The sequence below is a fragment of the Mesoplodon mirus genome, assembly GCF_964341445.2.
Source record: "Mesoplodon mirus genome assembly, chromosome: 17".
Taxonomy (NCBI): Eukaryota; Metazoa; Chordata; class Mammalia; order Artiodactyla; family Ziphiidae; genus Mesoplodon; species Mesoplodon mirus.
Genome location: NC_138993.1, coordinates 1,451,015 through 1,476,095, shown reverse-complemented (window position 1 = coordinate 1,476,095; position 25,081 = coordinate 1,451,015). Strand labels below are relative to the sequence as shown.

General features: G+C 41.0%; 2 protein-coding genes across 2 annotated transcripts; one reads left to right on the top strand and one right to left on the bottom strand.

The window, feature by feature from the left end:
- Window positions 1-209: 209 nt before the first annotated feature.
- Window positions 210-840, bottom strand: MRPL57 (mitochondrial ribosomal protein L57). Its single transcript, XM_082602601.1, has 2 exons — window positions 771-840; window positions 210-660 (listed from the first exon to the last, which is right to left on the bottom strand). The coding sequence occupies exon 2, from the start codon at window positions 653-655 to the stop codon at window positions 347-349; it is 309 nt and encodes a 102-aa protein (XP_082458727.1). The 5' UTR covers window positions 656-660; window positions 771-840; the 3' UTR covers window positions 210-346.
- Window positions 841-886: 46 nt separating this feature from the next.
- Window positions 887-23,944, top strand: SKA3 (spindle and kinetochore associated complex subunit 3). Its single transcript, XM_082602591.1, has 9 exons — window positions 887-1,082; window positions 4,234-4,295; window positions 4,398-4,563; window positions 7,942-8,341; window positions 11,922-12,007; window positions 18,514-18,599; window positions 20,062-20,265; window positions 21,910-22,040; window positions 22,335-23,944. The coding sequence occupies exons 1-8, from the start codon at window positions 980-982 to the stop codon at window positions 22,036-22,038; spliced, it is 1,236 nt and encodes a 411-aa protein (XP_082458717.1). The 5' UTR covers window positions 887-979; the 3' UTR covers window positions 22,039-22,040; window positions 22,335-23,944.
- The last annotated feature ends 1,137 nt before the right edge of the window (window positions 23,945-25,081 follow it).

The following is a 25,081-nucleotide window of genomic DNA, read 5'->3' as shown; positions in this document are numbered from 1 at the left end:
TTCATGTCCGCTTAGGCAAGACCTGTCGGCAGAAGGTAAGTGAGCATGCACGGCAAAGCCCCCGGGCGGAACCTCGCACCGAGGCCCAGATGCCAGAGCGCGGTCGGCAGCTCTATTGCGGCTGCGCGCAGGTTGCTATCCGCATCCCGTGAGACGCGGGCGCCGCCCGGTTCCGTCCTCGGGACAGAAAAGCGAGACGCGATCCGACCGAGACACACTGCGGGCGGTGGGGAGCGCGGGCCCGGGGCCTCCGTCGCAGGCACTCGCTCGGCTTGGCCGGGGCTCCGTGGGGCTCGAGCCAGAGACTCCCGCTCGTCGCCGCAGGACGCAGGCGACGTGGCGCGGGTCAGGACCACTTGCCGGTGACCTTGAGATGGTCGAGCTGGTCCTCCAGCCGCCGGGGCGCGGGGAACTTGGCCGCCTGCGCCGCCTTGAGCGCCTGGAAGGCGGCCGCCCGGCGGGCCGCCGCGTGGCCACGCTCCTGCTCGACAGTGAGGAAGGGCCGGCTCAGCCAGTAGTGGTTCTCCGCCTCGATCTCCAGGCGGCGGACCATGTTCTGCTTCGCCTGCGCCGACACGGGTCGCGGCCTCCGGTGCTTCCCGATCCACTGCCGGCCGGGGATGCGGCCGCGGCGCAGGAGCGCGGTCAGGAACATGGCGCCTGCCGAGGGCACAGAAGCGGGAGTCGGCAGCGCGCCGGCCGCGGAGAGAAGGGAGAGGGGAGCCCCGCCGCCGCCCGCAGGGCACCCCGACCCGCGCCCCAACACTCACCAACCGCGCCTCACGACCGCCCTCCGCACGCCAGCACACGCGCCGGAAGCCGGAAGCCGGAAGCGCGCTTTCTCGACGCGCCGCCCGTTTCCTCGCGCGAAGCTTCAGCTCTCGCGAGAAGGGCCTTGCGCGAGTCGCGGAACCAATGGAGTTTCCGGCGCCGGGATTCAAACGTGCGCGGGAGCTGAGGACGAGCGCGGGTCTCGTCCATGGATCTGATCCGGGGCTTCTGCGGGAAGCTGCGGTCTCTGGCCGTCACCCTGGACGGCGAGACGACCCGGCTACAGCGAGCGCTGGACGGAGAGGACAGCGGTGAGTGAGCCGCGTGAGGGACGCTGGCGCGCGCACTGGCCGACCGACAGGCGGCTGACTGTGAGGAGCCCTCCCGGGGGAGGCGGCGGCGCCCTTCGCCCCAGGCACCCCCGGGCCCGCCCAGCGCTGCGCGCAGCCTCTGCCCCACCAGGGACGCGAGGCGGAGAAACAGCCGCACTTAAAAACCCTAATCGAGCCGGCAGGCTGGGCTCGCGATGCACGCGCTCATTTACACACGACGAGCTTTCAAGTGCACGTAGTGGGGGCTTATCAAGAAAAATACGACCAAGAGAAGATGAAACGTTTCTTCTAACAGCAGCCGCTCAGCCCTGTTCTTGACATGTAGGGTGACTTTAGTCTCACCCAGATGGTCCACAGTTGCAGTGTCAGTATTTTTCCCAACAAACCGTAGTGCCAAAACGAAAGCTAATACGCAGTACTGCTTTTTAAAATATAGGTAAAGCAAAATTCTCCACCACTAACGTTTGTATTAAGAAACTTTTTGAAGTTGTTGCAAGAGTAGTGCAGATTTTGAGATTATTTTGTGCGTCATAACTGTAATCCGCCTTAAAATATCGCACCCTGCAGACGCAGACTCATTTTCCTTTAACTATATTATAAGTTTTCCAGCCATTTAAAAATGTTTATGCTTGTGCCTGTGAAAGCAATATTATGTGCACGGCAAAAAAATTTGAGGTAACAGAGAAGTAGAAAGAAGAAAATAAGTCTTTGCTATAACTTCACCGTCAGAAGACACAGCTATTAATAGTTCAGTAGCTTTTCTACCATCCTTAATTTTAGCGTTGCCTTGACTTTGTTTACGTAGTTGAGATAACGCTATAAGACACAAAACTGTATTAATGGTTTTGGATTTTTTAGACATAGCTGAATAGTTTTCCATAAAGCTTGTGCTAAGTTACCTCCTTACCAATCTATTGCCTGGTTACATACATTCTTTCTTTTCTTTTGGTTTTACAAGAAAAAGCTGGAATAATTTTTTCAGTTCCTGGCCTGCATGTATTACAGAAAATATGGAATTGTGATAATTAGAGAAAATGAACATCCCCTAAATTCGCCTTCTATGATCAGTTATGAATCTCATAAAATTCACCATGTTAAAGGATACAATTCAGTGGTTTTCAGTATCTTCACAGAGGTGTGCAACCATCATCACACCGAGTTTAGATTTTCATAACCCCGCGAAACAAACCCCGGTCACTGTTGACAGCCACTGCCCAGAATCTTGCTCCCACCTACCGCACTGCTTTATGCGGCCGCTGATCTGCTTTCTGTCTCTCCAGATCTGCCTATTCCGGACATCTCCTATAAATGGAATTGTACAATCTGTAGTCTTTTGTGATTGACATTTCACTTAGCGAAGTGTTGCAAGGTTCATCCCTGTCATGGTAGCATGTATCAGTATTTCATTACATTTTATTGCTGAATAATATTTCATTGTATGGATTTACCACATTTTGTTTATCCATCAGTTGATGAACATTTGGGTCGTTTCTACTTTGGCTATTATGACTAATGCTGTTGTAAACACTCGTGTGCCAACGCTTTATGTGAACATAATGTCTTCAGTCCTCTTTGGTATGCATTTAGAAGTGGAATTGCTGCGTCATATGGTAAATCTGTGTTTTGCTTTTTGAGGAACGACCAAATTGTTTACCAAAGTGCACCACTGTACATTTCCACCAGCAATGAATGAGGGATGCAATTTCTCCACATCCTCATCAACATTTGTTATTGTCTGTCTTTTAATTATAGTCATTCTAGTGGTATGAAATACAATATCATTGTGTTGTTGATTTGCATTTTTCTAATGAAAACTGGTCAACTTTTTTTTATGCAGCAGGTTCTTATTAGTTATCCATTTTATACATATTAGTGTATATATGTCAATCCCAATCTCCCAATTCATACCACCACCACCACAACCCACCCCCACTTTCCCCCCTTGGTGTCCATACGTTTGTTCTCTACATCTGCGTCTATTTCTGCCCTGCAAACCAGTTCATCTGTACCATTTTTCTAGATTACACATATATGCATTAATATACGATAGTTGTTTTTCTCTTTCTGACTTACTTCACTCTGTATGACAGTCTCTAGGTCCATCCACATCTCTACAAATGTGAAAATTGGTCAACTTTTAACAGGTGGAAGGAGATAGTCTTGAAGGGAGGCATATTTTAGAAAAGAGAAATCTTTTTAAAAACGGCTTCTATGTTAGGTATATGACAAACTGATTAATAAGAAAGGTGATGGTACAGTGGGTAAAGGATGTCTTTTCAGTGCCAGGTCAATTGCACACTCATATGGAAAAAAAAGAATGGATCTTGATCCTTACCTCTTGCCATACACAAAAATCAATTCCTGATGGATTGTAGCTCTAAATGCAAAAGGCCAGGACTTCCCTGGTGGTGCAGTGGTTAAGAATCCACCTGCCAATGCAGGAGACACGGGTTCGAGCCCTGGTCCCAGAAGATCCTACATGCTGTGGAGTAACTAAGCCCAAGCACCGCAGCTCCTGAGCCCGCGTGGCACAACTACTGAAGCCCGCGTGCCTAGAGCCCATGCTCCACAACAAGAGAAGCCACTGCAATCAGAAGCCCGCACACCGCAATGAAGAGTAGCCCCTGCTCGCCGCAACTAGAGAAAGCCCGCGTGCAGCAACGAAGACCCAGTGCAGCCAAAAATAAATTAATTAATTAATTTAATTTAATTAATGCAAAAGGCCAAACAATAAGGCTTTTAGAAGAAAACAAAAGCATTGTCACTGGCAAAGATTTTAAAAATAGGAACCAAAACGTGCTCACCATAAATGAAAAACAGTTAAGTAGGACTACATTCCCTCTTCCTTCCTCCAGTCCCTGATCTGAGTGCTGATTACATAGGTATGTTCACTTTGAAAGTTCATCAAACTATATACTTATGATTTCTATACTTTTCTGTATGTATGTTATAGTTTAATAAAAATTTTAAAGAAAAGTCTTAACACTTTTCTTTGCAAATGACAGGATATAAATTATAAATAAGTATCTACAAGGATTTTATAATTCTAAATAACTATACTAAATTACATTTTCTTTCTTTTTCCTCCTTTTCCTTGTTATACTGTTTTCTTTCAATATTCATATTGAAGACTTTGAAGATTATCCAATGAGAGTTTTACATGACCTTCATTCAGAAGTCCGGACTCTAAAGGTATCAATCCTACAATATTAATTTATCATTTTTATGTGGTAATTTAAAAAAACTAACTAGACTTAGTCAAAAGTTAAAATGTACTTTCTTTCCTCATAAAAGGATGATGTCAATATTCTTCTTGATGAAGCACGCTTGGAAAGTCAAGAAAGCATTGGTTTCATAAAGGCAACAAAAGTACTGATGAAAAAAAATTCAATGGATATCATGAAAATAAGAGAGTTTTTCCAGAAGTATGGATATAATCCACGTGCTAAGGAAAATTCAGGTGTGAATAACTTGCATTTTATAGCATTTGTTTTAGTATTAAAGAAAGAAGGCAGCATGATTAAGACTACTATAGGCTTGGCCATTGTTTCTAGTTCTGACTCTGCCATTATGTGATAGTCCTTTGATCATGTATTCAGCAGTCACTGTGTTCTGGATGCAGTGCCGATCAGTGGTGCAACATAAAGACAGTTCTTGCTCTCCTTTGCAAATGCTGGATGAGAACCAACACAATGCTAGATGAAAGAAGGGTACAAGATAAATCTATGTGACTTGAGGATAGTTGGTTTCTGGTCAGCTCTGCCAGTAAACAGCTGAGAGACGAACCTTAAGGCATGCTATTTCACTTTTCTCGTTCTCGGTTTCTTCTTCCATAGAATGAGAGATTTTGGGCTATATAAATTCTTAAAGTCCTTTTTAGTTCTAAAATTCTAATGAAGGGTAGGATAGCATGATGGTTTAGAATTTAGAGTCAAACTGCCTGAGTTCAAATCTCTAATTTCACCACTTACTAGCTGTATTAATCTTTGACCAGTTACTTAACTTTGTACCTCACTTTCTCATCTATAAATGAGAGAATTTTTTTTTGGTTTTGGCCGCGCCGCATGGCTTGCAGTATCTTAGTTCCCCGACCGGGAACTGAGCCCAGGAACTGAGCCCAGGACCACAGCAGTGAAAGCACCGAGTCCTAACCACTGGACCACCAGGGAAGTCCTATAAAGTAGATATGTTTAACAGTATCTACCTCTGAGGCTGTATAAGGATTAAATGAGATAAAATTTGCTTAGAACAGTACCTCGTATGCTAATCACCCATTGTTAACTATTATTATTGTTATACCCATAATTGTGAGTAACTAATTTCAGTATGCTTCAGTGTCTTCATTTCTGTTATGAGAGTCTTTGTACATAAATAAAACATTAATTAGAGTCAACAAATATGTATATATCGAGGATATATATGAAGGTGTATTAAATAATCCGCATGGTATAATGGAAAGAGTTCAGCTGACTTTGGTGTGGACAGGTTGACTTTGGTTACTCAGAAACTGGTTCCACCAGTTACTACGTGTGTGTGACCTTGGATAATTTCTCTAAATTGCTTTTCCTCACTAGTGAACTAGAGGTGCTAATACCTTCCTAAGAGGTAGTAATAATGGTGATAACTTTATTTTATTAAACTCGTCAGTGACAGCCTTGTAATAAATTCAACAATAGGTTTTTTGGTAGTTCTTATAACATTTCTCAAAATTAACAGAAAGCACAATGCCAGAACAGCTCTGAATCAGCAGCTCTTCCAAGGACCAAAAGCCACAAAATCAAAGTTTATAACTTTTTTTTTTAATGGTGCATCCTTCACATTTAACATGTCGTGGCTTATCATGCACAAAAAAATAATATCCCATCCTAGTTCATTTCGGTTGCCAATCAAAACAAGGAAAGTAATATCTTCATAGAAAAAGTGTGTACCTCCTTCAATCCTTCACTTCCTTCAATCTGTAATGACTCCTAAAAAATAAAAAAGTATAAGTATTTTCTTTTTAATATTTATTTATTTATTTATTTATTTGGCTGCGTTGGTCTTAGTTGTAGCGTGTGGGATCTAGCTTCCTGACCAGGGATCAAACCCGGGCCCCCTGCACTGGGAGCACAGAGTCTTAGCCACTGGACCAACCAGGGAAGTCCCTTCCCGGTATTTTCTTAAAAAGGATGCAACAAACAGGAAATTTTCAAAAATTTTATTTCCCATTTCTTTCAATAAATATGTGTTTGTTACAATTAATATTTCATTTAGCAACCAAATGTTATCTGTTCAAAATCATCTAAAACAAATCTCTTTATTAACTGCCTCCGAATGCTTAAACATATGGCAGCATTTAGAATCAAAAGATGTGGGTTCAGATCTTGGCTCTTTAAATTCTATCAGCTGAATGTTCTCCAGAATGTTGTTAAGTACCTTAATTTTTTAAATGAGGAAAAAATATTCAAAGATTTTTTTGTGCTTGGAGTAGTTAATATGAAAATTAAATGGAGTAAAAATTAAATATAAAAATGCTTATCCTGGGCTTCCCTGGTGGCGCAGTGGTTGAAAGTCCGCCTGCCGATGCAGGGGACACGGGTTCGTGCCCCGGTCCGGGAAGATCCCACATGCCGCGGAGCGGCTGGGCCCGTGAGCCATGGCCGCTGAGCCTGCGCGTCCGGAGCCTGTGCTCCACAACGGGAGAGGCCACAACAGTGAGAGGCCCGTGTACCGCAAAAAAAAAAAATGCCTATCCCATCGTGGATTCTAAATACATTTTAGTTTCTCTTCCTTCATCTCACCCTCTCCTCTGTCTCTTCTTTCTATCAGCCCTTTCCAATTACTGGTTAATTTTCCTTCTCTACTTCATACTACATTTCTTTAATACACATTTTATATTTGTCATTCTGCATTTTCTTCCACCATTCCATTCTCTACTTTATACCTTTATACCTTGCTGTCTCGCTGTCTCACCAAAGCCCTACCATTTGTTAAATTAATCTCTGCCCAAATCCTGACCAAATCCACTTACCTTCTTTCTACATATCCTCTTTCACTTTCTGTTGTCTCTCACACCAAAAGCGTATTTCTCCTTCTTGAACTCTGTCTTGGCATTGTAAGTGCTATCCTGGATCCAACCTAAGTTCCACACCAAACTTGTTAACCAGTGGTGTACCCAGGAAATGGCAGAGGACTGTGGGAAGAAGTATAGTTGTTAGTAAAGTTATTTAGTCTGAAATGTACAGCATAGTGGTTCAGCATATGGGGGTCTGGAGTCAGATATAACCTATTAAAGATTGAGAAACTACTTGTCTCACTAATTTCTCCTCTGATTTCTCTCAACTAGGTTTTTGATACAGGTGTTCCAGACTGACTTAGGTTAAAAATTTATATTTGGTAACAGTCTTTCCTTTTTACCTTAGGCCATCTGTAAGTTAGAAATCTAAAATAATATTATTTTACTTTGTGTTAAATCTAGATTGTAGTTAACTCCACACTGTAATTAAATGTCATTACATGATAAGATAGTTTCAAAATATGTTAAGAAAGACTGGTAAATCACATTAACTGAGAAAGTAAGGAAATTACACTTTTATTTGTGAGTATTGTTTTTTCATCTTTTAACATTTTAGTTTACTCCCCTTCTCTTATGTATCCCCTAGATGAGATATGGGTGGACAAGGCGGTACATGTCAGAAATTTAAGGGGACAATTGAAATAAAACCTTAGAAAATAAGGAGAGAGTCAGGACCTTTGATGATTTGGGACATTTCAAATGGAGCTGTTTTATGTGGTTTTAGTATATGACATTTTCTAGTCTGATGTTTGACCAGAATATGACCTTGATTTTTCCTCCCAGTGGATGAGCAAGAAGTCATTGACTCTAAACCAGAGTCCAATAAACAGGAAAATCCTGAGAAGCCTGATGAGAAGGGTGATTTGTCGGATTCTGCTCCTCCAAGCAGTTCTGTTTCTGAGAAGCCTCCACGTAGTCCACAACTTTCCGATTTTGGACTTGAGCGGTACATCATATCCCAAGTGCTGCCAAACCCTCCCCAGGCAGTAAACAACGAGAAGGAAGAGCCAAAAATTTTAACTCCGTTTTCCAAACGGCCACTAGTAAAAACTCCCAGATGTGCACTAAAGATGGATGATTTTGAGTGTGTGACTCCTAAATTAGAACACTTTGGTATCTCTGAATATACTGTGTGTTTAAATGAAGATTATACAATGGGACTTAAAAATGTGAAGAATAACAGGTAAGCAGCTTTCTTAAAAGGAGCATTTTATCTAACTTTCTAAATCTTTTGTATTTATTGATTTTTTTTTCCCTAGAAGAAATATGTTTCAGACAATATCTTTCCTTCAGAGATTTTCAGATACTTCATATTTCAAACTTCTCTGAATCACCAATTCCATCAGTGAAGTGTGAGCTATTAGTTTCCTCAGGTTATAAGATATAGAAGGAATGGTAAGAGCCTGAAAACAGATGGTATATGGTAGGATAGAGAAGAAGGGATAAAATAAAAGTAAAATTATTAAAAACTTATGACCCGGGCTTCCCTGGTGGCGCAGTGTTTGAGAGTCCACCTGCCGATGCAAGGGACACGAGTTCATGCCCCGGTCCAGGAAGATCCCACATGCCGCAGAGCGGCTGGGCCCGTGAGCCATGGCCACTGAGCCTGCGCGTCCGGAGCCTGTGCTCCGCAACGGGAGAGGCCACAACGGTGAGAGGCCCGTGTACTGCAAAAAAGAAAAAACAAAAAAATGTATGACTGATTTGGTATGGAGACTTGGGAACAGAAGAGGATCTTGGGTAAATCACAGATTTCTGTTTTGTTGCCTGAAGTGATGCTAGGGAACTAAAATAGGAATACCTGCAGCTTGGGTTGCAGTAAAGCTGATGAGTTTCCTTACATGTTGGTTTTGAGGTGCTCTTAAGCTTAGGTATTTTAATATGAATTTGAAGCGCAGTGATGAATTCCATGCTAGACTAAAGAGATGGGGAGTGATTAGTATGGAAGTAGTAATTAATTAGTTACAATGAAAATGAAAATACCGCACATCACAGTACCACATATAAATCCATACCTTTAAGAACTCTAGTTATTAAAGAAGGAGAATAAACATTCAACTCAAAGTGTCAGAAAAAAACCCCACAATTGTGGGGAAAAGTGAAGGGAGTAAACACTAAAGATAAAATGTCATTACAAAATATTTTCAGAAGGGTAAAACTGATATGTTGAAGAATTGGTTTTTATTTAAACATTAATGCAAATGGCAAAATTAGGAACTATGGGCTATATTTTTTACTTTTCAAGCTATTAGAAATACTATAGGGTATAATACTATACATGTTAAAATCCCAATTAAAATACTCATAAATTAGGGCTTCCCTGGTGGCGCAGTGGTTGAGAGTCCGCCTGCCGATGCAGGGGACGCGGGTTCGTGCCCCAGTCTGGGAAGATCCCACATGCCGCATAGCGGCTGGGCCCGTAAGCCATGGCCACTGAGCCTGTGCGTCCGGAGCCTGTGCTCCACAATGGGAGAGGCCACAACGGTGAGAGGCTCACGTACTGCAAAAAAAAAAAAACAAAAAACATAAATTGTATTCTACAGAATAGTAAAACTATAATGCATAACTTCCACATTAAGCTTATCCCAGGAATGCAAAGATAGTTTAGTATTTGGGAACTCATAAAATACACCATTTCTATGATTCAACAAGAAAAACAAGTAGAGGACTTAACCTGGTGGTGCAGTGGTTAAGAAACCACCTGCCAGTGCAGGGGACACGCGTTCGAGCACTGGTCCAGGAAGATCCCACATGCCGTGGAGCAACTAAGCTCATGCATGCACCACCACTACTGAGCCCATGAGCCACAACTACTGAAGCCTGTGCACCTAGAGCCCGTGCTCTGCAACAAGAGAAGCCACCACAGTGAGAAGCACATGCACCACAACGAAGAGTAGCCCCTGCTCGCCGCAACTGGAAAGGCCCGTGCGCAGCAACAAAGACTCAACGCAGCCAAAAATAAAATTAATTAAAAACTAGGATAGGGCTTCCCTGGTGGCGCAGTGGTTGAGAGTCCACCTGGCGATGCAGGGGACACGGGTTCGTGCCCCGGTCCGGGAAGATCCCACATGCTGCGGAGAGGCTGGGCCCGTGAGCCATGGCTGCTGAGCCTGCGTGTCCGGAGCCTGTGCTCCACCACGGGAGAGGCCACAACAGTGAGAGGCCCGCGTACCGCAAAAAAAAAAAAAACTAGGATAGTCTCAATAGATTATCCTATTATTATTCCTCAGTAAGGAAGTTTATGAAATTTGACACCTGTTCTTCATTTAAACTGGTCAGATTCTAAGTGGAAAGATACTTCATTAACATAATAAACTATGAATATCTAACTTAATAGTGAAGCTATCTGTTACAACCATTAAACATTTTTTTTTAATGTCATTCTTGATGTTCTGGCCAATGTAATGAGATAGGAAACAAATAAGTATTACTCTGATGTATTTCTAGGCCATGTTTTGTGCCTGGGCAACTCGAGAAAGTCACATCTAAAATTTATAGAAATAATAAAAGTTCAAGAAAGAAGCTGATATATTGATAAGATATATTTTATATAGTTATAACTATTTAAACTAATATGCTTTCCTATATTTTATTAATAACTAATTGGTAAATACAGGGGGGAAATCATTCAGATATGAAACAGAAAGGTAAAATACTCATGCCAATTGTATGTGAAAGACCTATATGAATAAAACCATTAAATATTTCTGAGTTATATAAAGGGAAAATTAGGATGAAAAAACAGACCATATTCCTGAATAGAATGACTGAATATTATTAAGATGTTCAATCATATCAACTTAATTTATGGATATCATACAATTACAATAAAACCTCCTTGGGATTTTTTTAAGGTAGAAAGTGAGGGATATTTGACAGAATTTTTCTAAAATTATTTGGAAGAATAAAAAGTAAGGATAACTAAGAAAATAATGAAAAATAACAGTAATGAGGGGACTTAACCTACTGGTTATTAAAATATATAAAGCTACAGCAAGTAAAGCAGTGTAAAATTGTGACAGAATGGACCTATTGCAGGAACAGAATAGCCCAGAGACAGCCTCTAATTTACATAATAACTTAATATATACTGAAGGTGTTTTTGAAGTAAAGATTATTCAGTAAATTATACTAGGACAGTTGGTTAATTGAACCATCTTCTAGTATTCAGTGATATTCTTTATAACTGTATTTCAGACATCTGGGTAATTGGCTAGAACTACCTTAAGATAGCAGGATCAGTCTTCTTAGTCTAAAAAAATGTTCTTAATCTCTATCTGTATACTGGTATAAAATTCCACTTTATGATTTTTGAAGCAATGAGCTATACAATTCCTATGTTTGAACTAATGAGTTGAACTCATAGCTTTCCTTTAAGTCAGAGTTTTTTTTGGTTTTTTTTGGCCACACGGCATGTTGGATCCTAGTTCTCCGACCAGGGATTGAACCTGTGCCCCTCTGTAGAGGAAGTGCAGAGTCCCAACCACTGGACCACCAGGGATGTCCCTACGTTAAAAACTTTGAACCCACTTCTAAGTCAAAACTGTCAATACAAAATGGTTCTTAACCTTTGTTTGAGGCATGGATATACATTTAAAAACAAAAAAACAATTTGTTCCATGGGACTACTGTTCCATAAAACATAACTGAATATTTGTCCAGACTTGATGGTATATATGTATATAGTAAGATTAAATTTTTTTCCAGAGGTTAAATATTCACTTTTTTTTTTTACCTTATTATTTCCTTATGAATCACACCAGTAAGGGGGCCATAGAAACAGAACCAGTGACCAACAATAATATCTTTGCCACTCCTGGCCCCATAACCCAGCCATTGGAAAAAAATGGTAAGTGTGAAAATCAAGTTACTTCTCAGCTGTACTCTTTTCAGACTATCTTTGTACAAAAAAAAGTTTCTATCACCTTAGACATTCTAACAGCCTTCTGCATCTTTTCAGTTCATAATACTGAATTATAGGAAGTGCCATTGCATTCAGGTTCAGAATGATTTCATACAAGAGAAATATAATTTTCTGGAATGCTTTTCATACTCTTCCTGATTGTATTCAGTATTTTTCAGCTTGTTTGTTTTTAACATTTTAACTTAAAACATATAAATATATATTCATTCACCAATCTTTTTTTTGTTTTGTTTTTTTTGTGGTATGTGGGCCTCTCACTGCCGTGGCCTCTCCCGTTGTGAAGCACAGGCTCCGGACGTGCAGGCTCAATGGCCATGGCTCACGGGCCCAGCCGCTCCACAGCTTGTGGGATCTTCCCAGACCGGGGCACGAACCCGCGTCCCCTGCATCGGCAGGCGGACTCTCAACCACTGCACCACCAGGGAAGCCCCATTCACCAATCTTTTGATGTAGAGCCAATAATACCTTTTTTTGTTTTAGTTTAGCTTCAGCCTATTGATTAGATTTCTACATTATCTTCCTTATGTAAACCACTCCCAGAATACATCAGCTACCGTTTCAAATTTTGGGTTTTTTTAATAGTACAAAAACTTAAAATCATATTCATGTAGTGTTTTCATATTTGTCCCAGCAAACATGAAAACACTGGTTTTCACATAATATAAAATGAAAAATCCTAGAGTTTTATGATTTCTCTGAATAATTATTTATAATCATCTGGTCTATACCACATTTATTGGAAATTTTTTTAAAGTAACTTGTCTATCAGGTCTTTCCAAAGTTTTGGACATGTTTTCAGAAAAATTCTTTTTTTGTGCTATTTGCACTGACTTGTTATTAAATTAACAAATATTGCTGGCATAAACAGGTTTGAAAAAATACAACTGGGGGCTTCCCTGGTGGCGCAGTGGTTGGGAGTTCGCCTGACAATGCAGGGGACACGGGTTCGAGCCCTGGACTGGGAGGATCCTACATGCCGCGGGGCAACTGGGCCCGTGTGCCACAACTGGTGAGCGCGCGCTCTGGAGCCCGCAAGCCACAACTACTGGGGCCCGCATGCCTGGAGCCCATGCTCTGCAACAGGAGAGGCCACCACAGTGAGAGGCCTGTGCACCACAGGGAGGAGTGGCCCCTGCTCGTCACAACTGGAGAGGGCCCATACGCAGCAACGAAGACCCAAAGCAGCCAAAAATAAAAATAAATGAATTAAAAAAAAATACAACTGACTCATAGTAAGCTGAGCTCAACTTATAAGAGCATGATTATATTGAATAGAGGCCTTTTTTTTAGAAAGAATGAACCACTACCTCCTTCACATCATACTCAGAAATCAATTCCCAATGGACTATAAACTTTTTAGAAAATGATAAAGGAGAATATCTTTAGGCCTTCTGAAATGGGATGGATTTTCTAAAGAATAGCTTACCAACTAATATCCTTTAATATACCATCAGCAGTATATTTCATGGAAGGAACAGAATGCTTACGTTTACCCATTAGTAATTTGGTTAAGTGGAGGCTTGTTAATAGAGTTTCAACTGTACTTAGTTTGACCCTATTTTTATGGCACAAAATTATGATTATTACAGCTTTTATAGTCTCTACTTACTAAAATTTAGTAATTTGTTTACCATTGCTTCTTTTATCCCACTCATTCCTTCTGGGTTTAGATTTCCCTTTTTTTGTGTCACTCATTCTTCCCCACCCCGTGCTATCATTTATGTTATTTACTTATTTTAAAATTTTTATTGAAGTATAGTTGATTTACAATGTCGTTGCTCATTCTTGAATGATAATTTAGCTGGATATAGACGACTAGATTGACAGCTTATTTTTCTTGAAAGTTTTAAAGAAAGTATTCCATTGTGACCTAGTGAGCTGCTGGTGAGCAGAGTGCTATTGGTCTGATTAGCTTTCTTTTGTGGAAAATCTGTCTTTTTTCCCTGGTAGTCTATAAGATTTTTATGTATTATGTTTAGAATTTAGTATGATTTTTCTTTTTTTTTAACATCTTTATTGGAGTATACTTGCTTTACAATGGTGTGTTAGTTTCTGCTTTATAACAAGTGAATCAGCTATACATACACACATATCCCCATATCTCTTCCCTCTTGAGTCTCCCTCACTCCCACCCTCCCTATCCCACCCCTCTAGGTGGTCACAAAACACCGAGCTGATCTCCTTGTGCTATGTGGCTGCTTCCCACTAGCTATCTATTTTACATTTGGTAGTGTGTATATGTACATGCCACTCCCGCACTTCGTCCCAGCTTACCCTTCCCACTCCCCGTGTCCTCAAGTCCATTCTCTACTAGGTCTGCGTCTTTATTCCCATCCTGCCCCTAGATTCTTCATGACTTTTTTTTTTTTTTAGATTCCATATATATGTGTTAGCATACGGTATTTGTTTTTCTCTTTCTAACTTATTTTACTCTGTATGACAGACTCTAGGTCGATCCACCTCACTACAAATAACTCAATTTCGTTTCTTTTTATGGCTGAGTAATATTCCATAGTATATATGTGCCACATCTTCTTTATCCATTCATCTGTCAGTGGACACTTAGGTTTCTTCCATGTCCTGGCTATTGTAAACAGAGCTTCAGTGAACATTGTGGTACATGACTCTTTTTGAATTATGGTTTTCTCAGGGTATATATATGCCCAGTAGTAAGACTGCTGGGTTGTATGGTAGTTCTATTTTTAGTTTTTTAAGGAACCTCCATACTGTTCTCCATAGTGGCTGTGCCAATTCACATTCCCACCAACAGTGCAAGAGGGTTCCCGCCTCTCCACACCCTTTCCAGCATTTACTGTTTGTAGATTTTTTGATGATGGCCATTCTGACTGGTTTAAGATGATATCTCATTGTAGTTTTGATTTGCATTTCTCTAATGATTAATGATGTTGAGTATTCTTTCATGTGTTTGTTGGCAATCTGTATATCTTCTTTGGAGAAATGTCTGTTTAGGTCTTCTGCCCATTTTTGGATTGGGTTGTTTGTTTTTTTGATATTGAGCTGCATGAGCTGCTCATAAATTTTGGAGATTAATCCTTTGTCAGTTGCTTCATTTGCAAATATTTTCTCCCATTCTAAGGGTTGTCTTTTCGCCTTGTTTATGGTTTCCTTTGCTGTACAAAAGCTTTTAAGTTTCGTTAGGTCCCATTTGTCTATTTTTGTCTTTATTTCCATTTCTCTAGGAGGTGGGTCAAAAAGGATCTTGCTGTGATTTATGTCATAGAGTATTCTGCCTATGTTTTCCTCTAAGAGTTTGATCGTGTCTGGCCTACATTTAGGTCTTCAATCCATTTTGAGTTTATTTTTGTGTATGGTGTTAGGGAGTGTTCTAATTTCATTCTTTTACATGTAGCTGTCCAGTTTTCCCAGCACCACTTACTGAAGACGCTGTCTTTTCTCCATTGTATACTCCTGCCTCCTTTATCAAAAATAAGGTGACCACATGTGCGTGGGTTTATCTCTGGGCTTTGTATCCTGTTCCATTGATCTATATTTCTGTTTTGTGCCAGTACCATACTCTCTTGATTACTGTAGCTTTGTAGTATAGTCTGAAGTCAGGGGGCCTGATTCGTCCAGCTCCGTTTTTCTTTCTCAAGATTGCTTTGGCTATTTGGGGTCTTTTGTGTTTCCATACAAATTGTGAAATTTTTTGTTCTAGTTCTGTGAAAAATGCCAGTGGTAGTTTGATAGGGATTGCATTGAATCTGTATATTGCTTTGGGTAGTAGAGTCATTTTCACAATGTTGATTCTTGCAATCCAAGAACATGGTATATCTCTCCATCTATCTGTATCATCTTCAATTTCTTTCATCAGTGTCTTATAATTTTCTGCATACAGGTCTTTTGTCTCCTTAGGTAGGTTTATTCCTAGGTATTTTCTTCTTTTTGTTGCAATGGTAAATGGGAGTGTTTTCTTTTTTTTTTTTTTTTTTTTCAGTACGCGGGCCTCTCACTGTTGTGGACTCTCCCGTTGCGGAGCACAGGCTCTGGACACGCAGGCTCAGTGGCCATGGCTCACAGGCCCAGCCACTCTGCGGCATGTGGGATCTTCCCGGACCGGGGCACAAACCCGTGTCCCCTGCATCGGCAGGCAGACTCTCAACCACTGCGCCACCAGGGAAGCCTGGTTGTGTTTTCTTAATTTCACTTTCAGATTTTTCATCATTAGTGTATAAGAATGCAAGAGATTTCTGTGCATTAATTTTGTATCCTACTTTACCAAACTCATTGATTAGCTCTAGTAGTTTTCTGGTAGCATCTTCAGGATTCTCTACGTATAGTATCACGTCATCTGCAAACAGTGACAGCTTTACTTTTTCTTTTCCAATTTGGATTCCTTCTGTTTGTTTTTCTTCTCTAATTGCTGTGGCTAAAACTTCCAAAACTATGTTGAATAATAGTGGTGAGAGTGGGCAACCTTGTCTTGTTTCTGATCTTAGTAGAAATGGTTTCAGTTTTTCACCATTGGCGACGATGTTGGCTGCGGGTTTGTCATATATGGCCTTTATTATGTTGAGGAAAGTTCCTTCTATGCCTACTTTTTGGAGGGTTTCTATCATAAATGGGTGTTGAATTTTGTCGAAAGCTTTCTCTGCATCTATTGAGATGATCATGTGGTTTTTCTCCTTCAATTTGTTAATATGGTGTATCACGTTGATTGATTTGCGTATATTGAAGAATCCTTGCATTCCTAGAATAAACCCCACTTGATCATGGTGTATGATCCTTTTAATGTGCTGTTGGATTCTGTTTGCTAGTATTTTGTTGAGGATTTTTGCATCTATGTTCATCAGTGATATTGGCCTGTAGTTTTCTTTCTTTGTGACATCCTTGTCTGGTTTTGGTATCAGGGTGATGGTGGCCTCATAGAATGAGTTTGTGAGCGTTCCTCCCTCTGCTATATTTTGGAAGAGTTTGAGAAGGATAGGTGTTAGCTCTTCTCTAAATGTTTGATAGAATTCGCCTGTGTAGCCATGATTTTTCAAGCTAAGGACTCATGTCCTTAATTCTGGAAAATTCTCTGATATTACCTCTTTAATAATATTACTTCTCCCCTAATTCCTTGATTTTTTTCCTCAGATTCCTGTAAGATATATTTTAGAATGTTATCCTTCAGCCTCCTTGGTTTTCTGTTTTGTGTTGTTTTTTTGTTTTTATAATTTTATTTATTTATTTTTGGCTGCATTGGGTCTTCATTGCTGTGTGTGGGCTTCCTCTAGTTGCAGCGAGCGGGGGCTACTCTTCGTTGTGGTGTGCGGGCTTCTCATTGCAGTGGCTTCTCTTGTGGAGCACAGGCTCTAGGCACCTGGGCTTAAATAGTTGTGGCATGCAGGCTCAGTAGTTGTGGCTCACGGGCTCTAGAGCACAGGCTTAGTAGTTCTGGCACATGGGCTTAGTTGCTCTGTGGCATGCGGGATCTTCCCAGACCAGGGCTTGAACCTGTGTCCCCTGCATTGGCAGGCAGATTCTTAACCACTCTGCCACCAGGGAAGTCCCTATTCATTTGTTTCTTAAGGGATAGTTAAATTGGTTTTTTTGTTTGTTTTTTTGTTTACTATTACAGGCAGTGCTCTAGTTAAATTGTCCTTTGGACACATGTCTCTCACATCTTGGAGTAGAATTTCTAGATCAAAGGAGATGCACATCTTTACTTATTCTAGAAAATGCTAAATTGCCACTGTAGAGTTGCTATTGTGGTTTATTCTCACCAACAGTGTTTGAGTTCCTGTTTCTCCATCTTTTTCAGTACTTGATGATTAGACTTAATAAACTTTTGCCAGTTTGATCATTTTGCTAACATGTTTACTTTTTCTCTTTGGTATTTTTAGGGTGCTTGCATACTTTGTTACAGATAGCAAATGTCCATATACACATGTTCTTGTTTCTAGGTTCTCTCTTCTGTTCCAATAGCCAGTTCTTCCATCCTTGGCCAGTGTTACACTGCTTTTAGTTACTACAGCTTTAGAGGAAGTCCTTATATCTTGGAGGGCAAGTGGCCTTCCTTGCCCTCTTCCTCCTCCTTTTTTTTCTTCAGGAATTTGGTTTTCCCATAAAGGTCTTACACAGCTTTTAACAGATTTATATGTAGGTATCTTATCTTTTTTGTTGCTATTGTGAAAAATATTCTTTTTCAAATATATTTTTTATTGTTTGTTGATCTTATACTAGAACTTCATTGTTGTGTATTGCATTTGCAACCCTGCTGAACTTTTATTAGGGCTAATGATAATTAGATTGTGAATATGACAGTTGTTTTTTCTTGTCCAGTCAAGTACACAAGAGTTATAATTTCTTAAGTTATTAAAAATAAAGTGCACAAATTAAACTGACAAAGATTATAATATAAAAGTTAAAATCTTTATTTCAACCTTATTTTCAAATATGTATTTCATGCCATTGTATGTGTCTTCTAGATGCTGAGCATACACATTCTCCCGTGGCACCTACATTCTGCACTCCTGGTTTGAAAATCCCTTCTACAAAGAACAGCACAGCTTTGGTAAACTTCCATAAAATTGAAAGTGCTAATCTTTTCCCTAGTGAATCCGATACACTATTTCCAGACTCAAACAGTCTGTTCAAAAAACATAGACTGGGGCTTCCCTGGTGGCGCAGTGGTTGAGAGTCTGCCTGCAGGGGACACGGGTTTGTGCCCCGGTCCGGGAGGATCCCACATGCCGCGGAGCGGCTGGGTCCATGAGCCATGGCCGCTGAGCCTGCGCATCCGGAGCCTGTGCTCCGCAACGGGAGAGGCCACAGCCGTGAGAGGCCCGCGTACCGCAAAAAAAAAAAAAAAAAAAACAACGTAGACTGTTGTAGCCTTTAGGAGTATATTTACAGTGTTTCCGGAGGGTCATTCGGGCAGCAAATATCAAGAGCTTTAAAATTTTTCCATACCGTTTAACGAGAATTTATTCTAAGGCACATTGGGACAAAGGTTTATAACAATGAAGTTATAGAGGGAAGAATAGCATTATTTGTAAGAGCAGAATATGGGAACAAACTAAATGTCAAATGATAAACGGAAAGCAAAATATATTACAGTAAATCCATAAGAGCCAGTGTCATGTGACTAGGATGTTTTGAAAAACAGATAAGAACATATAGAAAGAATGTCTTCAAGAAATATTTAATGATATGGAAAATGATATGTATGTGTATGTATATACACACATACACATATATTTTATTTTAAGGAATAAGAATGGATAGAAACACACCAGAAAGTGGTTATCTGTGGGTGATTTTTATGCCTTTTTTTCCAAATTTTTCCCATTGAACAAATTTACAGTGTAATCAGAACCTCTTCCCTGTTTAAAGTTGGTATGAACACTTAAGACAACCAATATGGTAGATTGGGCCGTCCAGTGGATCTTCCAGCAGTGATGGAAATGTTCTGTAATCTGTGCTATCCAGTGTGGTAGCTAGCTGCTGAGCAGGTAAAATGTGGCTAGTGCATCCGAGGTGCTAATTTTCAGTTTTTTAAATTTTATTAATGTATAATTAAATTTAAATAGCACCATGCGACTTGTGGTAATCCACTGCTTATGTTCCTGGCCTCATTGCTGACTCTGCCCTAGGGAGACGGGGCGTGTTGGCATGAATGGGCTTTCTCCTTGGCAGCAGTGAGGGCATAGCTCATCATCCTACGACTCTTACCTGGCCCAGGATAGTGTTGCCTGAGTCTGGGTGGTGAATCCGTCTAAATCTGGGGTTCAGCCAACAGGCCTATTTAGATTTCACATGAAGCTCTTGCTCAGCCGTCAGTAATGACGATGGTACTTTTTCCTCCACATGCCATTTCTTTGTGTCCTTGATTTTATTTAGTTCTTGGTCAGGGAAGAGGGGGTCATTTTGGGGCCTACTTAGAGATCACAACAGAACTAACAATTGACTAACAATTTTTATTTACTATATTACTTTATACCACCATAATTTAATTATTTCTTTTTATTCTATAGGTAGCCACAAATTATCCATTATCAAAAACAAATAGTTCATCAAATGACTTGGAAATGAAAGACAGTACATCGTTAGTTTTAAATTCAGACGAGTGCTTTGAGAATTTTGCGGATCCCTCTTCTCCTACGATTTCTTCTTATGAAAATCTGCTCAGAACACCTACACCTCCAGAAGTAACTACAATTCCAGAAGATATTCGCCAGGTTATTTTTCTAGGCTATCGTTTGTTTGTTTTCTGCGAAAATACCTGAAAATGATATTTAACTGTGTTATTTATCATTGGGCTAATGTGCTCATTTGGATCTAAATCTAAATTCTGGGCTGTTAAGCCTGTCTAAGACCACCTGGCTAAGGCTCTTCAGAGCTGAGCACAAGCTAGTGATGTCATCATGCCTTTGTTCCCTCATGAGGCATTTTCTCTTTAACTTCATGTTCTGAAATGTATTCTTATAATATTTTCTAATCATTGTTCAAATGTGATCACCATGGTGACCATTGTTTCCATTGGTGTTTCGAGCAAAGTCAGAAATGTCATTTACCCTCCAGTTTTCCAGAGTTGGAGTATCATGAATAACTTGTATCACAGTTTCTTGAACTTGAGATGTCTTGGGCCTCAGTTTGAGAAACATTTGTTTAAATATATTAGAATATCTGATTCTTTTTGGGTTTTTTTTTTTTTTTTTTTTTTTTTGGCCACCGTGAGGTTGGTGGGATCTTAGTTCCCTGACAAGGGATTGAACCAAGGCCCCAGCATTGAAAGCGCCGAGTCCTAACCAGTGGAACGCCAGGGAGTTCCCACAGAATATTTGATTCTTTAGTACAACATAATTTACCAGTAGTCTGTTACTGGTTTATAGCAACTACTGACTCTACTAAGTAACCACCAGCCTGATTCTTTGAGCATCCCCTCTTGATAAAAGTTACGGTGTTGGGGAGTTATTGCTTAAGCAAATGGAATTCTTAATAACCATTCTAGAGACCTTCCTAGCTTATGGAGAAGGATAAAGCTACTTGGGGAAATACCCAAAAGCCATTGGAAGGGACTCATACTAAGATATCAGTAAAGTATTTGCTATCCTTCTTTCTCTGTCTTTTCTGCATTCTTGGCCCTATAATAAACTGAGGGAGAAAGGAGCATCTTCTGTCTATAGGCATTATATACAGTTTCCAGTTTGCCATAGTGATCCTTCTCTCTTCATTTTTGTGTTAAAGGAGGGAAACCTTGCATTTAATGTATTACCTCTTTGTGAAAAAATCATAGTTGAAGGGCTTCCCTGGTGGCGCAGTGGTTGAGAGTCCGCCTGCCGATGCAGGGGACACGGGTTCGTGCCCCAGTCCGGGAAGATCCCACATGACACGGAGCGGCTAGGCCCGTGAGCCATGGCCGCTGAGCCTTCGCGTCCGGAGCCTGTGCTCCGCAATGGGAGAGGCCACGACAGTGAGAGGCCTGCGTATCACAAAAAAAAAACATAGTTGATATTTCAGATTCTTGTTTTTATTATCTTTATAGCTGATGATCTTTCTTTTGAGCATTTATTTCACCTCTTTCCTATATAGATTTCCCTAACGTCTTTGTAAAGGCCTGATTTGCTCTCAGGGATGCACTGCTGCTTGCTTCCGTTAACCCAGCAGTACATTTAGAAGTTTTAGAAATCCCCGCTACACCCAAGTTAAACTTCTGATATCTCCATCTCTGTGCCATTGAACGTCTTTGCTGCTAAATATTCTGTTTTAAATAACCCAGATCTTCAAATTTTCCTTGGTTTTTCTTGAATGTTTTATAACAGCTTCGAAATTTATATTATGTTGTTCATATGACTTGGTGAAAGGAGTTTGCTTTCTTTTAGATTTTATCAAAATACAACTCAAACCTAGCTACTCCGGTAGCAGTTAGAGAAGTGCCACCCAGCAAAGTGTTCCTTCCTCGATGTGAAGGACAGCACGTCCGAGACGCTGGCAACAGAGAAAACTGGTGAAAGTGAGTATGTTCCCATCCTAAAGGGACTAGGTTTGTTATCTGAGGAGAACACTGGAATGTTAATACACACTTGTAATTGACATCCACCAGCTAGGTAACAGCCCATCTCTCTTTTGGTCCAGAATTCATGATCCCTGCATCTCAGGCTCCCACACTACCATGTTTTACAGTGTCACTGGGAATCTACTCCCAACCATATTATGAGTGTAAAAATAGATGGCTTCAGTGTCATTTGTTTCGTTGAAGGCTACTGGTTATACCTAATTGATATTTTCTATTTGTATCTTTCTACAGAAATTGTAGTGGATCCATCCTTCCATTATAGAAACTGAACAGAATGAGATGAAAGCAAATCTGCTCTTACTTTGTTTTTCACATTCCCCGACATCTTTCCCCTTTTGAAAATCCAACTCATATTAAAGATGAGCATGGACACCGATGTCATAAAATGCTTTTTATTAAGTTTGATTTAGTCTAACCTCAGTCTTGTTGACATGTAGTTCAGTTACTCAGTTTTGAAAGATCATTACTATTTCACTGATTTCAAATTTACCCTGCCTAATGGAAGAGTATGGTTTAAGTAATACTAGGAAGCAGGATAAATAATTTTTGAAATTTAAACGTTACTGTTTGCTACTCAGATAAGGCCACTTTCAGTCTTCTTGGGCTACTAGACAGTTGTTGCTAGACCTGGGCTTCTTCCTTGGGTCTAGCTCTGCCTGCCCTTCTGTGTCCTATCATGACTATCCCAAGTCTTTTACACCTTTTATTTCAACAATGCTCTTTTAAGGCACTGTTGTTTACAAATGACACCTTAAATTAATTTAGGGAGAGAGGAATTTACAGGCCTAGGTAACTATACTGAAGTAGGTGTCTCGGACATTTGGAATTAGACACGTGCCTGCTGTCAGGACAGATGTTTTGTTTTTACTTGTCAGTTTCATCCTTTCAAATCACCTGTTACCAGCACATGGCTGCAACCTCTCCAGGTCCCCTTCCAGCTCGGCAGCCCAACAGAGCCTGAGCCTCACTCTGTGGAGGGTCCTAGGACTCCTGGCCAGGTGCTCATCTCTGGACTGTCCGCTGTGCCTCTAGAGCTGTCTGAGAGCTCCAGGCTGCCCTGTCCATGGAGCCCAAGATCCTTCCGGTCTAAGTAAAGTTGATGCAGCAAAGATTATCCTCTTTTATGGTTGGGCCTTGAAAGTCAAATGTGAAGACCTGTCACATTGTGAATCTTTGTTTTGTCAGAAAATTGCCACTAAAACAAAACAATTTATTCTTTGTTCTAGGAACTACTGTGTAATAATTTTTGCTAAATATTGGTACAATGTAAAATTCAAGATATTTAGTTTTATTTTTCCAGGTAAGCTCTGGTCAGCCTTGTATACGATGGTGACTCCCAAATTATATCAGCCTTTTATACGCTATTTACCACGGCTGTGTGTACCTAAGTCCACAGAGTGGACAGATTGCTTGAGGGAGGGAGTATATTCAAAGTGCACGCAGGGCTGAGTCCTGGAGTTCCGTTTCAGAAGATGGAAAGAGGCAGAAAAATCTAGCAAAGGAGATGAAGAAGCAGCTGGTGAAGTAGGAAGGAAATATTTCAAGCCGAGTGATCGATTCTATCAATATTGCTGAGAATCCAAGACAAGACAGAATTACCACCGGACTTGGCAAAATTGCTGTTACTGACAGCACTGCTTAATCCTGACAGTGCTCCGGACGGACGTCTGGAGTGGACTGGAAAGGTCGGAGGTGAGGAAGCAAAGATCACGGGCTGAGACGGCGCTTTTCATGAGTTTTGCTCAAGAAGGGAGAAAAGAACTGGTGCTGCAGCCACGGGGGGGTGGTGAGTGAAACCAGGTTTTTGAAGATGGGAAATAAAGAACGTTCCATTCATCATTTCCGACGGCCTGCTGGGTGTCTCCACCTGTCCTGTGATGGCCCCTCAATTCAGTTTGACCAGAATTTCTCTTTCCCTGGCCCTTACCACTCTCCTCCTGTGATCTTAGTTTCTGTTCCCTAGAACTAGGATGCTTCCGGCTTATCAAACTTCAAAAGTTACCCTTCAGTGTCTTCCCACTGCTCCCAAGATGAATCCAGGGTCCCAACGTGGCCTCCAGGACCGCCCCCTGTGACTGGACCCTCAGCTGCCCCTCCCTCTTGTCTCAAAACCTGGGCTCCAGCCGGCAGCCGGCCTTTCCTCTCCTTCCCTTCCTTCCTGCCCTGGGCTTCACACGCGCTGCCTCTGCCCAGATGGCTTCTCGCACCCACTCTGCTCAGCTGACTATCCCTCACATCCTTATGCAGTAGATACTTGACGTTTTTGTCTGCCCACCACTCCTACCCCCTTAAAGGAAAACGCTCCAATTTTCCCTGAACTCAGCCCAGTTTCAAGACCAACCAAGCAGGGTCACAGTCCCTGACCAGTTGGTACTGGGCACATGACCCACGTCATATCCAAGAGAGCCAATTCTGGGACTTTGGGGAGCTATTAGGAAGAGCAGCACGTTTTCCTGGATGTGCAGTGTGCGCCCAGAGCCACGGAGGGGGAGGCCGGAGGCGGAGCTGCCACGGAAGTTCCAGCAGGAGACGTGGGAGAGCTTGGAGGCCAGCTCTAACCCCAGTCTTTCAGGTAAATGATTCATAAACTCCTTGTTTTCTCGTTACATAAAGCTCTTAACAGTCCTGCTTCATCTGCTTCAGGTCTCAGATTAAATGTCATTTTATCAAAGATTTTACCGATTTTCCCAGTCGGCACCCTATTCTCACCCTTTATAGTACTTGGTAGAATCTCTAACAGAATATTTGAGTGTACGTTTATTTAATGTTCATTGCCCCACTGGACCATAAGGTCAATGTGGACAAGGACCTCATTTGCTTGCCTTGTTCATTATTACACTGGTACCTGCCAACTTAAAATATTTATTGGTCAGTGATAACATCAAACACTTACTGAGGTCTTACTATGTTAGGCATGGTTCTCAGTACATTCATTAACCCATTTAATTCTTAAAAAGTAACTCTTAGCAAATAGGTGC

What these genes read in the sequence shown, in the direction of transcription:
- MRPL57 (XM_082602601.1), bottom strand. Translation starts at nt 655, where the DNA reads ATGTTCCTGACCGCGCTCCTGCGCCGCGGCCGCATCCCCGGCCGGCAG.
- SKA3 (XM_082602591.1), top strand. Translation starts at nt 980, where the DNA reads ATGGATCTGATCCGGGGCTTCTGCGGGAAGCTGCGGTCTCTGGCCGTC. An exon ending in GCTGGACGGAGAGGACAGCG is followed by an intron (nt 1,083 to 4,233) that starts GTGAGTGAGCCG and finishes TTCATATTGAAG; the next exon opens with ACTTTGAAGATTATCCAATG. An exon ending in CAGAAGTCCGGACTCTAAAG is followed by an intron (nt 4,296 to 4,397) that starts GTATCAATCCTA and finishes TCCTCATAAAAG; the next exon opens with GATGATGTCAATATTCTTCT.